This window comes from Rhinoderma darwinii, chromosome 1 (assembly GCF_050947455.1).
Source record: "Rhinoderma darwinii isolate aRhiDar2 chromosome 1, aRhiDar2.hap1, whole genome shotgun sequence".
Classification (NCBI taxonomy): domain Eukaryota; kingdom Metazoa; phylum Chordata; class Amphibia; order Anura; family Rhinodermatidae; genus Rhinoderma; species Rhinoderma darwinii.
In genome coordinates this window covers 557,406,204-557,424,287 of record NC_134687.1, presented here as the reverse complement: position 1 = coordinate 557,424,287, position 18,084 = coordinate 557,406,204, and the positions used below count along the sequence as shown (strand labels likewise).

The following is an 18,084-nucleotide window of genomic DNA, read 5'->3' as shown; positions in this document are numbered from 1 at the left end:
ACAGGAGAAAAGGGGCTAGAAAGCGGATTTTTTTTTTTTGGCTGTTATTTTATTGCTGTGCCTGGGCGGGCAGCCAGTGGTAAGAAATGCAGGGAAGTGCGTCCCCTCGACCAAGTCTAATGTGATACTATCGTCTAATGTATGATCCTGATTGGCCGAGAGACGGCCTTGCGGTCACGGCACCTGTGTGCTGAAAGGTGTTGCATCTCCATAGTAAGCATGCAGCATGTACCAGTTTGAGGTGCTGTTTAGCGGATACAATCACACCAGATAAATAACTTCATAAAGGGGACTGTCGGGCGACCCAGTCCCTCTAACTAATAGGTATAGGCTATAAAAAAAGAAAAAAAAAGTGAAAAATGGTTCCATCTGCGTTACCAAGCAGCCTTCTTCATAATAGTTCCAATAGTCACTTTGCTTTCTCTGTCTAGAATTGCATGTGACACACTGAAAGCAATCACATCCCAGAAGTGTGGTTTCTAGACCATATGGGGTACATTTTGTGCTCAGAAAATCTTTTTTACGTTGACAGGAGGGACCTAACAGTTTGATTAATGAAGAAGAATTCTTTGACGCTGTCGAGGCTGCTCTGGACCGACAGGACAAAATTGAGCAGGTATTTGGAACGCTGTTTGTGTTCCTTAATATTGCTGTGTGTATGATCGACAGATACAAGTGGCTGCCTGGGATCGAGTGTAAAGCAGAGGCTGGACTGAGACTTGCGTTTGCGTATTTATTACTTACACGTAAACCCAGGCAACCATACTCTTCTTTCTCCCAGAAAAATATGGTTCCTCTTCCTTTTTTCTATTTTCTTTTTCTTTTTATATTACACAAATATAATATAAATAACTATTTTTGCTTTTTCTAGTCTCAGACGGAAAAGACCCGATCGCACTTACCTTCATCTTTACCTACCAGTGATGCATGCATAGGTGTGGAAAATCACCGATTTGTTCGAGCCGTAAGTCCGTCTTCGATCAGTAAAGCCGTGTTACACACCCTTTCATAGTTTACTCAATATACAGCTATTTCAGAGATGAGCTCTGACGACAAGCGCTTTGTTTATTTTCCATTGTCAGGTTCTTTTCACACTGTTTTTCATAGTTTTGGTTTTGTAACAGTTTCTGAGCTAAAAAAAAAAAAAAGGATTTAAAAAATATATGTAAACCTGAAATAGGTAAATGAGATCTGGTATAAATTGGATGAAAATTGTGCAGTCATAAATATCCTTTAAAAGACTGAATCCATGGTGACTGTGTGAACAGAGCCACAACCATTTTTGTTAACCTGATAGCACCTCTAGTACGTTTTGACTTCTACATTTTGAAAAGTTGTAAACGGTATGTAATTTATGGGTTCTCTTTTGTTGGGCCATCCTCACTTTTTGTCACGTTTTTTTTTTTTTTTTCTTCTTCTGACTGCCTGTGATAGTCCCCTTGTTGTTCAAATGACCTAGTCAGTACTTCTGATGGGCACAGATTCCGCATCCAGGTACTGTATGTTTGCACAAGTGGGACATGTTGCATGTGTGGTTTTTTTAAACCCATTTGAGGTATTCAATTATTTTTAACCTTTTGACTACCAAACAGAAGCCACTAACCTAGAACTAATGTACATCTTTCTAGAGCTAATGGCTTTTCCACTGATAGAAAAAATAATTGTTTTTGTTTGAGAGGATTACCACCATTAAAGGGGTTTTCTAACATAGCCTAACCTCGGGATATGTGGTTGCTATTACTATCTGATTGGTGGTTGTCTGCCTGCGCCAATTTCCCCCTTAAATGAAGTAGCGCTGTACAGAGAGAAAAAATCTGAAGGATTGGCTGCGCTTTAGTTCTCTTTGCGGCCCCTTTCATCCTATGGGTCTTGGATAGGTGTCATCGCTTATTATGCGGAGAATCCCTTTAAATGTTTGGCAGTGGTAGCAATGTGTTCATTTGAAATACTGAGTTCACTTAGCTGTTTTACTTGATCAATTATGCTAACCATTTGTTATCCTTATTTTAGATTTTACATTTCTTTATTGAAGCTTTTCCTGTTATTAATGTGTTAACCTTCTTGTGGTTACTGGTTTGGATTACAGTTACATCTAAGGCCCCATGCACACGACCGTAAAAACTCCCGTAATTACGGGCCCATAGACTTCTATTGGTCACGGGTACCTCCCCGTATGCTTACGGGAAGGTGCCCGTGCTGTTGAAAAAGATAAAACATGTCCTATTTCAGGCAGTAATTACGGCACGGGCAGCCTATAGAAGTCTATGGGGCTCCCGTAATTACGGGTGACTACGTGTGTGCACCCGTAATTACGGGAGCGTTGCTAGGCGACCTGAGTAAATTGTCACTGTCCAGGGTGCTGAAAGAGTTAAACGATCGGCAGTAACTCTTTCAGCACCCTGGACAGTGACTACCGATCACAATATAGATAAAGCTGTAAAAAAAAAAAAGACGTTCATACTTACCCAGAACTACCTGCTTCTTCGTCCAGTCCGGCCTCTTGGGATGACGTTTCAGCCCATGTGACCGCTGCAGCCAATTACTGGCTGCAGCGGTCACATGGACTGCCGCGTCATCCAGGGAGGTCGGACTGGATGTCGAGAGGGATGCGTCACCAAGACAACGGCCGGTAAGTATGAATTTCTTTTACTTTTATTACGGAAAGGGCTGTCCCTTCTCTCTATCCTGCACTGATAGAGAAGGGCTGCCGATTTGTACTGCAGTGTAATTTTGCAGTGAAAACGTGCCCGTAAATACTGGTGCAATACGGGTCGAATACGTGTGACCAAGGACCCGTATTTACGCCAGTATTTACGGGTGTACAAAAATACGGTCGTGTGCATGAGGCCTGACAGCTCTGTATATTACAAATACAAGTTATTCTGAAGTTGAAATATGCAGAGAATCCCAATGGCGACTTTGTCATATCCTATTTAGGTAAAAGCCCCTGTTCTCCCAACTAGGACCCGAACCTAACGGCAGATTTCTATTGGCCTTCCAGCACCAAAACGGTGCTTCTTACTTTGTCTAGTGCTCTGATGTGCAGTAGTAGTTTGCTGGGGCTGAGCTTTGCCTACTGGATGCCAGGACTAGGGTATTCTCCTCACAGTATTTTTTTGTGAGCACAGATGTTGCCAAAGCTGAAATGCTAGATGATTCTTTCTTGGTTAAGGATAATGGCATTCTAAAACCTGATTACAATACTATGTGAAGGACACTTATGTGTTTTTTTTGGTGTTTTTGTTGTAGGTAGAAGAGATGGTACAGAACCACATGACTTACTCGCTACAAGATGTGGGTGGTGATGCCAACTGGCAATTGGTGGTAGAAGAAGGAGAAATGAAGGTGAAGAGATGATATACCACACATGGCCACTGCATTATATCTGTAAAGTCCTCTTGACAAATGCCCATGCTATCTTCCCATGCTGCTGTATGACACATATGATTATTGCAGGTTTACAGAAGGGAAGTTGAAGAGAATGGCATAGTTCTTGACCCCCTGAAGGCCACTCATTCTGTGAAAGGAGTCACAGGACATGAAGTATGCCAGCACTTTTGGAACGTTGACGTACGCAATGACTGGGAGAGTAAGATCCTTTTCTAGTGACACGTTTTGACAGAATGTTCATAATTTTTTTTTATTTATTTTTTTGCATTTTGCTTACATTTGTTTTATCGATGTCCCAACAGCCACCATTGAAAACTTCCATGTTGTTGAAAAACTATCTCCAAATTCAATCATTGTGTACCAGACACACAAGGTATGTTCTATTCCAGTTCTGTGCAGGTTAAATTTGTTACTGCAGGTAATCGACATCAGCACAAAGTTAAACATGTAAAAAACATAAATCCAATCTAATAGACCACGAGAAACCTGAATACAGTCCATAATGTATCAGCAGATCATAGCCTATTATTCTTAAAGAAACACTAAACGTAGCAGCTAACAGAAGTGACGCGTAAAGGCTATGTACACCTTTTGAGGGCATTTTTATTTTTTTAATAAATAGATCAGTGTGTTTATAGTAACTTTTGTAATTTGTCTTTATGAAATCGTTTTACTTTTGGAGATACAGCTGTTCTTTATTTTATGCATGCAGAGCAGCTGTATCGTTCGCTTTACACTGAATCCGTCAGTCCCGTGGACCTGACGGGTTCAGTGTCGGCGGGTCCGGTGTGTCTTACATAAGGTGGACACCAGCGAGGTGTTCATAGGCTTTAAGAAAAAGCTGCTGCTGTCATTTCCATATGTGTAAATAAGTGTCTGGAAGCTTTTCGAATTAGAGAAATCTAAGATAAAGTAGTAGTCCTAGGAGCGGACCTCCTTTTTAACTTCCTGTCACTAAACCCATTGAGGAATACACTGGTCAACCTCTCCCCAACCCAAAATGGCTGCTTCTAGGCACCAATAGCTGCACAGTAACTGCAGATAACTTAGACTGAAGGCCATTGTACATGCGCTCAGATGAACAAGCTAATGGTTGACCTATAACATATATGCATTACATAGGTTTTCTGTGATTATTTTGTGGTTGATTGCAGAGAGTGTGGCCAGCTTCTCAGCGTGACGTCTTGTACTTATCGGCAATCCGTATGATACCAGCTGCTAGTGAGAATGAAACAGACACTTGGATTGTGTGCAACTTCTCAGTGGACCATGACGGTGCTCCAGTGAGTATATTGCTTTTTTGGATGTAGTTTGAACCAGGCTGTGGAAACCGGTTATAGAGCTTTAGGCTCTGTTCTCACTAGCATTATGTCTTACGTTCATAAAGGATCCATTTGCGAACAGATCCAACTGAATCCTGCTAGATGCTATTGACGGATTATGGGGTCTTTCAGGTTTTCATTATTTTTGACGGAAGGAATAGCGATGCAGACTGCGCTATTTTAGCTGCTGGGAAGAGTGTAAAGCAAATGTGAACAGAGCGTAGAGTAACTTGCAACTAGCAATCGGCTGATGAGCAATATAATGCTTCTCAGAAGAGCTATAATCTCCATTACCATCCATGTTTTAGATGCATTAGACTTCTGTCACCAGACTGATCCCTTTTAATGAAGCTCATCTCTAAGATGCTCATAGTATTGTACTTCAGCTATTGCACCTGCCGAGCAGCCAGTTGGTACCACATGGTCACAGTTGCAACTCTTTTCAGCACACAAGTGCCAGCAGGTGCAGTATTTGGCTGAATCACCGTACTATAAGTGATAACGCGATGATCGAACCGCTTTAGTGTAACATTACTGCTTTTAATGGCGAAACACACAATTGAGTCACATTATTATGACCGCCATCTTATATCCAGAGTAACCGCTGTGTGCAGCACGGACAGCAGCTAGATGAGCTAGGAGTGACTCTATAAGGTGCTGGTAGGATGTCTCCAGTATCTGGTGCCATGCTGACTGCAGTGTATCCCACATTTTCTGGAGGGTGCGTGGGAAGGATCCATAGAGCGAACTAGATCTAGGTGGTCCCACAGATGCTCAATTGGGTTCAAGTCTTGCGAATTAGGGGGCCAGGGAGGTACTTGGAAGTCTTGGTCATGCTCTTCCAGCCACTGTTGTCACACGGACATAAATGTCCTTGTCGCGTTGTCTTGCTGTAAAATTTCATCTGCCCCAGGAAAGACAAACCGCATGTATGGGTGGACGTGATCTGCAACGATGTCTGTTTGATTTTTCACGGTGAGCTGCTTCACTGTAGCGTGTCGTTCGACCCTCGCGCACCTTCGTATCTGACTTTCACCTCTCACATCAATGGCACGTGGTGCCCGCAGTCTCCACCTCTGTTCTTCCCAATGATGCCGTTTGTCCACTCACGATACACTTTCACCACAGAAGCACGCGAACAGTTCACGAACTCCTCTGTTTGAGAAATACTGCCACCCTTGGTCAGAAACCTAATAATCATCCCTTTTTGCAACTCTGATCGCCCCTTTTGCCCATGGCAACAACGAGTGATCTGTGTTGAGACAGCCTATCTCATGCCTTTATATACCCACCAAGCCAGCCCACAACATCACTTTTTTCATGGGCTACGCGCTGGCGACGTCCAGTAGGAGGTGTTCATTAATAATGTGACTACTGTGTATTACTGGATGTCCCACATTGTAACCTGTGTTTTCTATCTTTAGCTTAATAACCGGTGTGTCCGTGCCAAAATCAACATCGCCATGATCTGTCAGACACTGGTTAGTCCACCAGAGGGCAACAAAGAAATCAGCAGAGACAATATTCAATGCAGAATTACATATGTTGCTAATGGTAAGAACATTTTTTTTTTATTTTTTTTTAATTATAACCACTTTAATGCCATTGTGGGATTCTTCTTCTAGATAAGGTCCCATTTTAGGAGTTTGATCTCCTGCAATTTTTGTTTCTTCTGTATATATGGTAACTGGCTTTTATTTTGACCGGTCTGCTTACTTTTCTTCAGTGAACCCTGGAGGGTGGGCTCCTGCATCTGTGCTTCGAGCAGTGGCCAAACGGGAATACCCCAAGTTTCTTAAACGGTTTACTACATACGTGCAGGAGAAGACCTCAGGCAAACCTATATTTTTCTAATCATTGCCAGGTAAGAAGAGCTTTGCATTCACAGATTTGTTTTAGGTTTTGTGCTACTAAAAGGGGTTGTCTCATAAAGACTAGCGTTGTCCATATGCCCTATTGGGATACTGCTCTGGTAGACCTGGCATTGAAAATATGTGGTGAGAGGCATCTTTCCCGGGCTATAACATCTAATCGCCGTGGGGGTCGAAGAGGCCAGACCAGCTTGTTCACACATTGGGCCTTATTTACAGAGGTGTCCATACTTAACGTTTCTTGAAATGCGTTTAGTTATACAATTTGTCATGATACCAAATTCAATACCATTTCGCCCAGTAATTTAATCTATTAAAACAATGTATAAGTTAATAGTAAATATGTACTTTTTTTTTTTAACATGGGAGTCTGTAGGTGGTGATTGACCAATGTGTGGCATTTGTCACAGCCATCCAGTAAAACATGTAGTTGAACGTATACGTTTTTTTAACATGGGAGTCAATAGGCAACAGATGGCTGAAGGATGGCATTTGTCGAAGATATACATTATATATTTTTTTTATACAGGTTTAACGTTTCATGCCACAATTCTCGGTATATGTCGGGTTTAGAGAGGACACATCAGTAACAAAAATGTCTAACCGGAAATCCTGCCTTGCTGCCCATCGCAACCAATCCTCGTGCAGCTTTCATTTTTCACGAGCAGTTTAAAATTAAGAGTTCTAGTTGCTATGGACAACAGGGTAATTTTTCTGTCACACCGTTTTAATAAATAAGGCCCAATGGATTTTTTTGTTACTACTGCTTTTCTGGATAGCTTTTCAACTTTTTGAAATTTTTATGACGTTCCCATTGATAATAAAGGAGCGCTGGGCCACGCCGGCCTCTGCTTCCATCTTCTCTTTTCCATGTCCCCACTTGTCTAACATTTATCACCTGCCATGTGGGTAAGGAGATATATATTTAAGTTGGGAAAAACCCCTATAATAAGAATAACTTGTCTATTTAGGTTGGGGCTACACACAGACATTTTGTAACACGAAAATAGTGATAGCAACTCGTGAGCGGCCTCCGTTCACTGCAATGAGATTCATGTACATGCAACTTTCCAGAGTTCTCCATGTAAAGGTAGCATGGTAAATGTATCAACAAAAATAGATATGGCGTAAAAATAAATATATATATATATATATATATATATTTTATTTATTTATTAGTCAAGGAATTGGACCATCAAAAAGTTAATTTATTTCAGTAATTCAATTAAAAATTTTTTTTTCTTTTTACTGTTGATTATGGTAACAGTTAATGAAAACCCCCCAATTTAGTGTCGCAGAAAATTTTAATATTATATAAGCCCAATTTCAAAAATTATTTTTAGTACAGAAATGTTGGCCTACTGAAAAGTATGTACAGTATATACACTCAATACTTGGTCGGGGCTCCTTTTGCATGAATGACTGCATCAATGCGGCGTGGCATGGAGGCGATCATATGTATACACACACATACACACGCATACGCACACGCACACGCACACGCATACATACATACATACATACATACATACATACATACATACATACATACATACATACATACATACACTTGTGTGTGGATATATACAGATCTACCCAGGCGCACGATGACCTCATATAATCCTTGTTTCTACGTGTTCACTAATGCTTTATAATTCTCGTTGTTCGATGTTCTCCTGCAGTGAACGGAGGAGGCGTTATGAACATTCCACGATGGGTCGAGCCTTGAATCTACACCTTCGAGATGACGTTTGATCTGCAGCCTTTCTAGATATGAAGGCATTGTCCTGAGGAGACTGAACATCAAACACTATTGGACTTCTGCTACTTTCTGAATTCTTGTAAACTTTCTAATCACACACTGAAGAACATGGTTGTGTTTACTTTCTGTTATTTTTCTGTTTGCTTGCTTGTTTTGAAGGGTCGAAGGAAATGATTACTATGAGGACTTGAGGCTTTAATTTTCTACAGCCATAAGCTACTTTCCTACCATAGGCCTGTAAAAATAATGAAGCCATAGCGGTCTTGTGTTTCTGGGCATGGTGAGGGTTATGCACAGAAATGCCTAGAGGTTTTTTTGAGGTTGTTAAAAACCAATCTGTTAAACGATGGATGTGACGGGGGAGGGGGGGTTTGTTTTGCTTTCAAAATTTTTTTTTTGTTTTTTTTCCCTTTTTGTGCTAGCCTGTGGCTAGCTGTTGTGATGGTAATAACTGAGGGCTGTTTTAAGCTATGGCTTTGCCTTTCCTTGTGAAACTACAATGAAGACTTTAGTCTGATGGAGTTTTACAAAAAAATTCTAAGAAAGCTTTATTTTTTTCCAGAAATCTATATATTTCTATTTGTATTTTTAGTTGTGTTAATAACTTGGAGCAAAAAGTGTGTTCCGTAATGTCATTATCACTTCTAGACAAGATGGGGATTTGCTTAACGTGAATTGGGTCCTCTCCAGACGTCTTATGGTTTTGTTTGGGATGTGTAGTCCCTACATTTTTTTTTTTGTCCCCTTTTTTTAATTTATTTTTTTCTTTTGAGTTTGACTAGATGCTGTGTTTTGCTGTAGCTTCAATCTCTGGTGTGACTTGAACTGTCTTCATACCTCTAGTGGTAGTATAGCTCTGAATGTGTCCATCTTCTAAACCCATTGGAGGCCACCATTTTGGTGGAGGGAGAAGCTAGTGCCACGTGCTTCAGGCATTGGTTCTCATCACAATGTTTGCCTCCATCTGTGTATAGGCAATAGGTACATTTTTAAATGCTGCAGCCTATAGGCCAGGGGTTGCTGATCCCAACAATCAAGCCATGGCTGGCAAGCCTTTTTATGCCCTTTTTTCATATTGCATCATTGTTCTATGTTAACTGGACATTAATATTTCATATTGTGGCATATTTTTTATGAACATTTCTTGTTTAGAGATACCTAGGCCTATACAGCCGTACATGACACAGTTCTACCCCTCTATATGATCGCAATGCTCACAACCCTATTTCTCCTAGCTTTGCTGCACGGTTTAAGGATAAAGGTGAGCTGTGAATTTTGCGCAAGTTCTCGTTTCTAGGTTTGGTTTGTTTGTGAATCCCTGTTTAGTGACTCTTCACTTTTGGTGCTTAGTTACACAGGTGTGGGGGTCTCCCCTTTTTGGCAGAAACTCCTTTGTGTAATTCAGCCCCAATTCAAAAAGGTTATCCATATAGTCGACTTGTGTCACAAAGTGAGCTGCTACTTGAGCCCTGCTGCAGACCTTCAAAATCACATTGCCACTAGGACAGTGGTTCATTTTACAACCTTGGTTTAAAAAAAGAAATCCGATGTCTGATCTTTTCTGCCTAAGCAATTGTAAATCATTACAATCGATGGGAATAGCTCACAATCTAAAACCATTTTATGTAAGCGCTGTCATTGTCCGTCCTATGATGCCCCCCCCATTCCTCCGCTTTCCGGTTTGTAATTATAGCCTACCACTCCGCCCCTTTTTGATTCATATCAGACTCGTGCATCTGTTCTAATAGAGAAAACAAAATCTAAAAATAAATATATATATATCTCACCGAACGATTAACATTTTTATAAGCTAAGTTGCAATGAGTATATAGAAACCGATGTATATAATTGGGGTATTGTGTAAAAACTTTATAAACAACTACCTGCAGGCTTTTTGTGCTGTGGGTGTCAGCCACCAGAAGCTTCATGTGGGATGAATTACTTGCTTTTAGTCGTATACAACGCACATAACAAAATATATATATATCTATCTATATTGCCTTACCACTAAAAAGCTCTGTTCAAGGAATGTTCCAGAAGAAGTGCCTGTGTGGTAATGAGCAGATGGGCAGAAGCCACAAGTCTATTAGACAAATATTTTAGACGAGTTTTGTGTTTTTGTATCTCTTGTTTTTTTTTTTGTTTTTTGGTTTGTTTTTTTTTCCTCAAAAAGGCCACTTAACCTGATATGAAAAAACAGTTCTAAATCTAGATAATGAATGTTAAGCACGCTGTTATTTTTGGTTCCGATCGTGGAAATTGGCACCTTAAGCGATGGAGAAGCAAGCCGTGCATTCCGCCATAATACATTAAACATTGGACAGGTTTGCAAAGTGCTGAATTTGAAAGCTTTATTTTACAAAGGCTTATGGGACGTTTACAAAATAATATATATATAAATCTTAATATCATTAGTTGCATTTGCACTAAATGTGATGTACTTTTGCTATTCTGTAAATAAATGTATTACACTAAGTTACATGTGTCTAGTTGTTTTATGCATCCTGCTTGTACATATGTGTATGTTTTGTTTGAATCATGAAGCGGTTGGAGATGGAAGGTTTTATTCTCTATAACGGGGAAATTCAGGTTCGATGGCCTGTTAGAAGGTTCACAATGAATAAATTAGGATTGGCTGAGGCAATGAGTGACGGAGGAGGAGCAGGACCAGTATACCGGGTGAAGATCTGTGGGAATGATGTCCTGGACAAAACAGCTCTATAGTCCACCATCCACTCGCAAGACCTACTAATAAAAATGGTGACTATCAGGACAGAAGACATGTGGTAGGTCATATGGGTATTTGTTTCTGGTTAAAATGTGAGTATTTTTAAAATACAATGGGGCAGATTTACTTATGATTGTGCCTAAAATATGCTGTATTTCTAGCCCATAATATCGCATCACGTTTTAGACCTATTTATAAAGCAAATGCGCCAAAAAGAACAGATGTTTGCGTCTCACTAGACCCTTTTGAAAAATGTCTCAAAGTGGGCATATCTTGGACTTAAAATGTTCCAAAGTGCCTATTGTAAACTAAGCGAACCAAGAAGTGGTGTAAGGAAGAAAAGTGCTTAACATGTCTAGCAAGATACACCAAATTTATCATACAACATGGGCATTAGTAAATCTACCCCAATAGTTTTTTTGAACCTGGAGGTTGAGGGGTTTTCACCCCATAGTCCCTAAAATATGTTGTTAATTACTGATCGCTTGTACAGTGGCATCACTAATAAATGACATTTAGCACTTTTTGGAAGCTTTTTTTTTTTTGTTTTGTTTGTTCTTCCTGCACAGTAACACTCTGAACCCAGCGCTGTGGCTTTGTTGTAATCCTCAGCACCCCTTTCATTCTAGGGACTAGTGGGATCCCAGCGGTCAGATGGAAGGGGACTCTCCCTCCTTTCTGTTTTTGTAAATGATTAAAGCCAATGGATGATATTCATAATTCTTTTATCCTACCATATTATTGCCTCTAGATCCGTACTCCCTAGGCTGGACATAAACCTGCGATTTTTGTCATGTTTATGGTGATCAGCGGACCTTCAAAATGGGTATTGGACAGGTTGGATTAGAATTCATTGGAATCTTGTCGTCCCCCACTCCCCACCACCAAGATCAGCAATTTTAGAGAGATCTGGGGCTGCTTATACTTCACCCACCATAGGTATTACTGCACTTCCAAATCACTTAACCACAGCATGGGCCACTGCCTCAAATTTATGCAGTGGCTACAAATAGTTAATGTACCTGTGAGAAATGGGATGAACCTTGTGAGGGGCACAAACCTTGTCATTGCAGTGATGGGTTTTCAAAAATAACAAGGTTCGGGAGCACAGGGAAAGGGACTAATGAGGATGGCTCTGCAAAAGAGGAGATAGGAAGAAAACACTAGGAACATGATGTTATAGGTGTCGTGTACGAACATACGGAGTAGGAAAAGTGTGGGGAACCCAATCTGAGAACAGAGAAAAAAAATAAAGGCGGTAGGTCATGATGTGCTATGGTTCATTAGGAGGAGCACAATGGCAATAATTAGAGAAGAGACCACTTCTGGCACCTATGGAGGGAACGTGTACTGTAATGCAAGAGACTCGGAGCTCAGGACTCAGCCAGTTGGTGAGCTGTGATGTGCTGGACCGTTCATACACAAGTTTTTTGGGGGTGGGGGTGGGGGTCATTGCTAGACACTTCTAAAATGGACATAGAATTAACCCATTCCCACATTTGAATTTAAGTGTTTCCCAATGTTTATAGGTTATACTTGGATTCTTATCTTTTCTTGGTAGATTTTTTTTCCCCTTCCATTAGGTATTTTATTATTCATGTACTACAATCTATCACTAGAGGGAGCCAAAGTACTCTCTATGGTGTGGCATTACATTTATCCGAATGTAAATAACTGTGGGTCCCTTTCAGTTGCTGCAGTAAGACCTGTTCACACCTGCAGGAACCACCGCAGCTGTATCGTTCACTATGACCTGAATCTGTCAGTCCTGTGGACCTGACGGATTCAGTGTCAGAGGGTCCTGCGTGTCTGACACACCGCATCTACCTGTAATCTATCACATCCGAGTTATGAATTTATATGTGATAGATTACAAGTGGATCCGGTTTGTCAGAGACACAGGATCCGCTGTCATTGAACCAGTCACTCCCGTGGATCTGACTAACAGGATTTGGCGTGAGATACAGCTGCTCTGTATAGAGAATACAGAGCAGCTGTATCTCAAAAAGTAAAGCATTTTTAATAAAAACTATTTAGAAAATTGCACTAATCACACGGACGTTCTTATTTAAAAAAAAAAAATTCCTTACATAGCCTTTAAATGGTAAAAGAGAAGGTGTTGAGAGAAAATAGTCACTATGACTAGAATCCTACAGTAGTGGAGAAACTTAGACGTCTAAAGAAGCTCTGTCACCACATTATAAGTGCCCTATCTCCTACATAATGTGATTGGCGCTGTAATGTAGGTAACGGCAGTTTGGTTTTTTCAGAAAAACTATCAATTTTGACTTCGTTATGACCCATTTTAGATTTATTCTAATGACTTTCTTAATAGACAACTGGACATGTTTATACTTTTTGACCAAGTGGGCGTTTTGTGGAGTGAAGTGTATGACGCTGACCAATCAGTCATACTTTTCTCCATTCATGTACTCAGCACATCGTGATCTTGCGAGATCACGATGTCTGTCACTTACTCACACGTTAACTTTACTGAAGTGTCTTGAGAGTGAATAGACATCGCTTCCAGCCAGGACGCTATGTCTATTCACAATCCCGACACTTCGGTAATGTTTGTGTGGGACTTACAGCACAGCAAGCATGATCTCGTGAGATCACGCTGTAATGACAGCACAGCATGAGCTCGATGTGCTGTAAGTCGCACACAAACTTTACCGAAGTGTCAGCATTCTGAATAGACATCGCGTCCCGGCTGGAAGCGATGTCTATTCACTCTCAAGGCACTTCACTAACGTTAATGTGTGAGTATATGACATATCACAATGTCTGAGTACATGAATGGAGAGAAGTGTATGACGCTGATTGGTCAGCGTCATACACTTCTCTCCACAACGCCCACTTGGTCAAAAAGTAAAAACACACCCAGTTGTTGTCTATTAAAGTTATTAAGAGAACCTATAGAGAGTAGTCAAAAAAACTAATGCAAATATAACAAATAAATAGAAATTCATTTTATTAACAGATAGATACAAACAAGATTAAAAATTATGAGTCATACAATGTTTAAAAAATGGCGTCAACCGATTATGGGACACAGATGATGCATATAGGGTATAAATGACAAAGTACTAGGAAATAGGATGACAGCATGGTATGTACTGGTTATGCCTGATATGCAACCAGAAGATTATATGCCAGTAATGGTATGTTAGTAAGGCTAATGTGCTCTGAAAAAAGTATAAATGCAAAGCACTAATGAAGGAATAAATGGATGCAGGCCAGGACATATAGAAAACACCAGTACATTAGTACAATGTAAAACACATTCATGTAAGAAGAGGGTGCTGTTTAACCATCCCAGATTGTGTACCATGGATATGGAGTAGTAGAGTACATACCCAGATTAGTTGAGTGATCCCACATACAGGAGACACCAGACCCGACGAGCGTTTCGGCAGATGCCTTCGTCCGGGGGTGGCGTCATCCAAACGGGGCCCTCCCTTTTATGTTGAATGTTAAAACCTAGCATCCAATCTGTGGAAGCCCAAGAGGTGGAGCAACGGCTACAGGGCGAGGGTACAAAGATGGCCGCTGCCCCACTTCCGGATCCGCGTCATCAGAGAGGATGTGGGCTGGCACTGTTTGACAGCGCCACCCACATCTCACTCCGATAGGAGACAGCATCCCGAAAGCTGCAGAGGCCACTCCCCCCCCCCCCCCCCCTCAACCAGTGCACCAGCCCCTCTCCAAGACCCACGGACTGGAGTAGCGATATGTGCAGCCGAACAGAGGTAAACAAAAGAAGACATATTGAATGTTATGATCTGTCAGTGTGTGTTCTTTCATTAATAAAACAGCAATACATCTGGCGTGATATAAAACAGAACAAAGGGGGAAATAAAGATAACAAAACAAAACCTAGGTGTATACAAGCGTGTATTGATGTAAGATGGATGCTGAAAAAAAAAAAGACCGATGGTGATATATGAAAAAGAAGGGGGAGGGGAGGAGGGACGGGGAGTGAAGGAAAAAGAGTGAATGAAGTGACTCAGTGAAAGTATTTATAAATACAAGCAAATATGTATATACAGTGGTTAGGATAACAGTCCATAAAGGTAAAAAAAAATAATCTATATATATATATAAATAAAAATATAGTGCTAGTGCTTTACTACATGTTGTATATTGCAAGTATGAATATCGTGTACTGCAAAAGACGGAGGAAAGAGGAAGACAGGGGAGGGGAAGGTAGGGCTAAAAAATTAGAAGGGAATATGTGTTAATAAGATGACCATATATGAGGACAAAAATGTGTGGATTAGTGATTATGAATGAACAATGTGAAAATGTGTTACGACAAGGACGTATTTACAGTGTAAAGTACGTGAAAAGATATAATGTGCGTGCATGTGTCCGCTGTAAAACAGACAAATTGTCTGAGCGGTCACAGAAACACAATAAGCCCGTAAAAGAATAAAACAACATATTTTGGTGAAAAAACGTGCCAACAGTATGCTCCGATGTCGACGCTATACACAAGTAAAATATGCGCGAGGACATCAAGGCATATAAGATGCATGTGAAACGTTATATATAAATTGATAAAAAATGTGCACAAAACACGTTACTGTAAAAATACATAATTTATAGCAACGACAGAACCTAAAATAGTACATAAATGGATATATTCGTTCCACTTCTGTATCTTCAGATGAACCTTCATCATGTGTCAAGATGTCAGTTTAGTCGGCAGCTGCACATAAAGAACCTCTACATAAGAGAAAAGGAAGGGTAATTAGCAATATAAAACATAACAGATAAAAATATGACTGATTAAAAACTAGACCCGCTTGGAGTCAATGGGTTACAAAAACGGAGCGAAATTCAAGGATTCATTCAAACCAATTGGATGCATTGTCCCAAGGGTCCAGATCCATCGGGCTTCACATTGAGCCAATTTCTGTTTAATACCCCCTCCTCTCGCATTGGTCACGATGTGGTCAATTCCTCTCACCTTTAGTTGAGATGGATCACAAGAATGATACATCTTGAAATGACGTGGTATAGGTTTAAGCATTTCCGTGGTGACCTCATCACTTGCCCGTCTAATGTCTGACATGTGTTCCCTTACACGTACCTTCAGTTCCCTGGAAGTTAAGCCAACATAGATTTTAGGGCATGGGCAGGTTGCGTAATATACTACTGCTTTAGTATTACATGTAATCGGATGTGTGATGGTATATGTTCTTGTACCTGTCGCATTAGAAAATTTAGTTGCCTTTTCAACATTGGGACAAGCGACGCAATGTCCGCAAGGAGCACAGCCCCATTTAGGGCCTTTCGTTCCAAAAGGATATTTTACTTTGATATTGTCATAGTGGCTCCTCACTAAATGATCTTTCAGGTTTTTTGAGCGTTTTGCTATGATACTAGGATGCCTGCCAATGTAATTGGTGAGAACGGGATCTGTTAGTAAAATGGGCCAAAACCGCTTAAAGATCTCCCTCATCTGTGGCCATCTAGAGTGATAATCCGTTATGAATCTCACCTGCACTTGTGTGTCTATTCTTTTCTTGGGAAAAAGGAGGTCATCTCTGATCGTATATTTCGCCCTGTGGTATGCCTTTTTGACTGACTTCATGCTATAACCGCGATTGAGAAAACGGTTCTTCAGATCTTTTGCCTGCTCTTCAAAATGCGAATCGGGAACAGATTCTCCTGATCCTCAAAAATTGTCCGATCGGAACTGCTTGGATTGTCTGTGGGGGATGAGAGGATGAGAAATGCAAGAGTGAGTTAACTGATGTTTCTTTAAGGAAAACATCACTCTGTAGGAAGCCATCTGTATCTTTAGATAGTTTAAGATCAAGGAAGTCCATACTCCGCTTGTCAGACTTATATGTGAACCTGAGATTAAGATTGTTTTTATTCAGGTCACGCATGAAGGTGTCCAATTCAGACGATGTGCCCTTCCAGATGACCAGGATGTCATCAATGTACCGTGCCCAAAATAGGACCTTGTCCATTGATCCATCCTGGTCATCTGACAACAGATCTCTCCCACAGCCCCAGGAATAAATTCGCATATGAGGGTGCACATACTGCCCCCATTGCTGTACTCTGGAGCTGTAGGTAGAAACTGCCGCTGAACGTAAAAAAGTTGTGTGTTAGGGCGTATTCCAACAAATCAGTCAAAAACCCACATAGGGGCCTATCAAGATTTGACATTGAAAGAAAGAATTTCGTGCTTCTTATCCCATCCGCATGCCTTATATTCGTGTACAGGGATTCTACATCAATGGCTACTATAAGCATGTCATCCTCGATACTAATACCGCTGATCTTCTGTAGAAGGTCAGCAGAATCACGAATGTAGGATGGCAGGTTAACAACAAGTTCCTTCAGATGAAAATCAATAAATTTGCAAATCTTTTCAGTAATACTGCCCCTACCTGAAATGATAGGTCTCCCCGGAGGGATAGTATCATTCTTGTGTACTTTAGGAAATAGATAGTGTTGGGATAATTGGATCGTCATCAACAAGTGCTGTGGATAACTCTTTTGTAATGATCTCATCCTGTATGGCCTTAGATAGTAGCTGGAGTAGGCTTGATCTGAAAGAGGATGAGGGGTTAAAAGTAAATTTCTTATAACAGTGTTTGTTGCGCAGTTGTCTGTATGCTTCAGCCTCATACATACGACACGGCCAAACTACTACATTACCGCCTTTGTCGGCTGGTTTGAAAACAATATCTCCCATTTTCTGTAGTTTGTTTAGACTCTGTCGTTGTAATGTAGTTAGATTGTCATGTTTGATAGTCTCAGGTATATTCCGTAATTCTTGTGTTACCGATTTAACAATCAGATCTACGACCGGACACAAACTGAGAGCTGGGAATTTTTTAGATTTTATACGTATGCAAGGCGGGATTTTACCTGATATGTTTGTATTTTGTTCCTCCAAAAGATCTTCTAATGCCCCCAAATCATGTTGTTCCTCCATAGTAGGAAAAGTATCCACATGATCAGGCTTGTGGAACCATTTTTTAG

General features: G+C 40.6%; 1 protein-coding gene across 2 annotated transcripts in view; it reads left to right on the top strand.

Moving 5' to 3' along the window:
• The window catches only part of CERT1 (ceramide transporter 1), a 79,567-nt gene extending 71,115 nt beyond the window's left edge, over positions 1 to 8,452 (top strand). The window contains exons 9-18 of one of the 2 annotated variants that reach the window (XM_075838431.1): positions 533 to 616; positions 872 to 964; positions 1,435 to 1,494; positions 3,250 to 3,345; positions 3,457 to 3,589; positions 3,693 to 3,763; positions 4,545 to 4,673; positions 6,137 to 6,266; positions 6,439 to 6,576; positions 8,266 to 8,452. In XM_075838431.1, coding sequence (XP_075694546.1) covers positions 533 to 616; positions 872 to 964; positions 1,435 to 1,494; positions 3,250 to 3,345; positions 3,457 to 3,589; positions 3,693 to 3,763; positions 4,545 to 4,673; positions 6,137 to 6,266; positions 6,439 to 6,566 — 924 coding nt within the window. In that variant the 3' untranslated portion in view covers positions 6,567 to 6,576; positions 8,266 to 8,452. The remainder of the gene's footprint in view (positions 1 to 532; positions 617 to 871; positions 965 to 1,434; positions 1,495 to 3,249; positions 3,346 to 3,456; positions 3,590 to 3,692; positions 3,764 to 4,544; positions 4,674 to 6,136; positions 6,267 to 6,438; positions 6,577 to 8,265) is intronic. The other variant, XM_075838440.1, reaches the window with a different exon arrangement.
• The last annotated feature ends 9,632 nt before the right edge of the window (positions 8,453 to 18,084 follow it).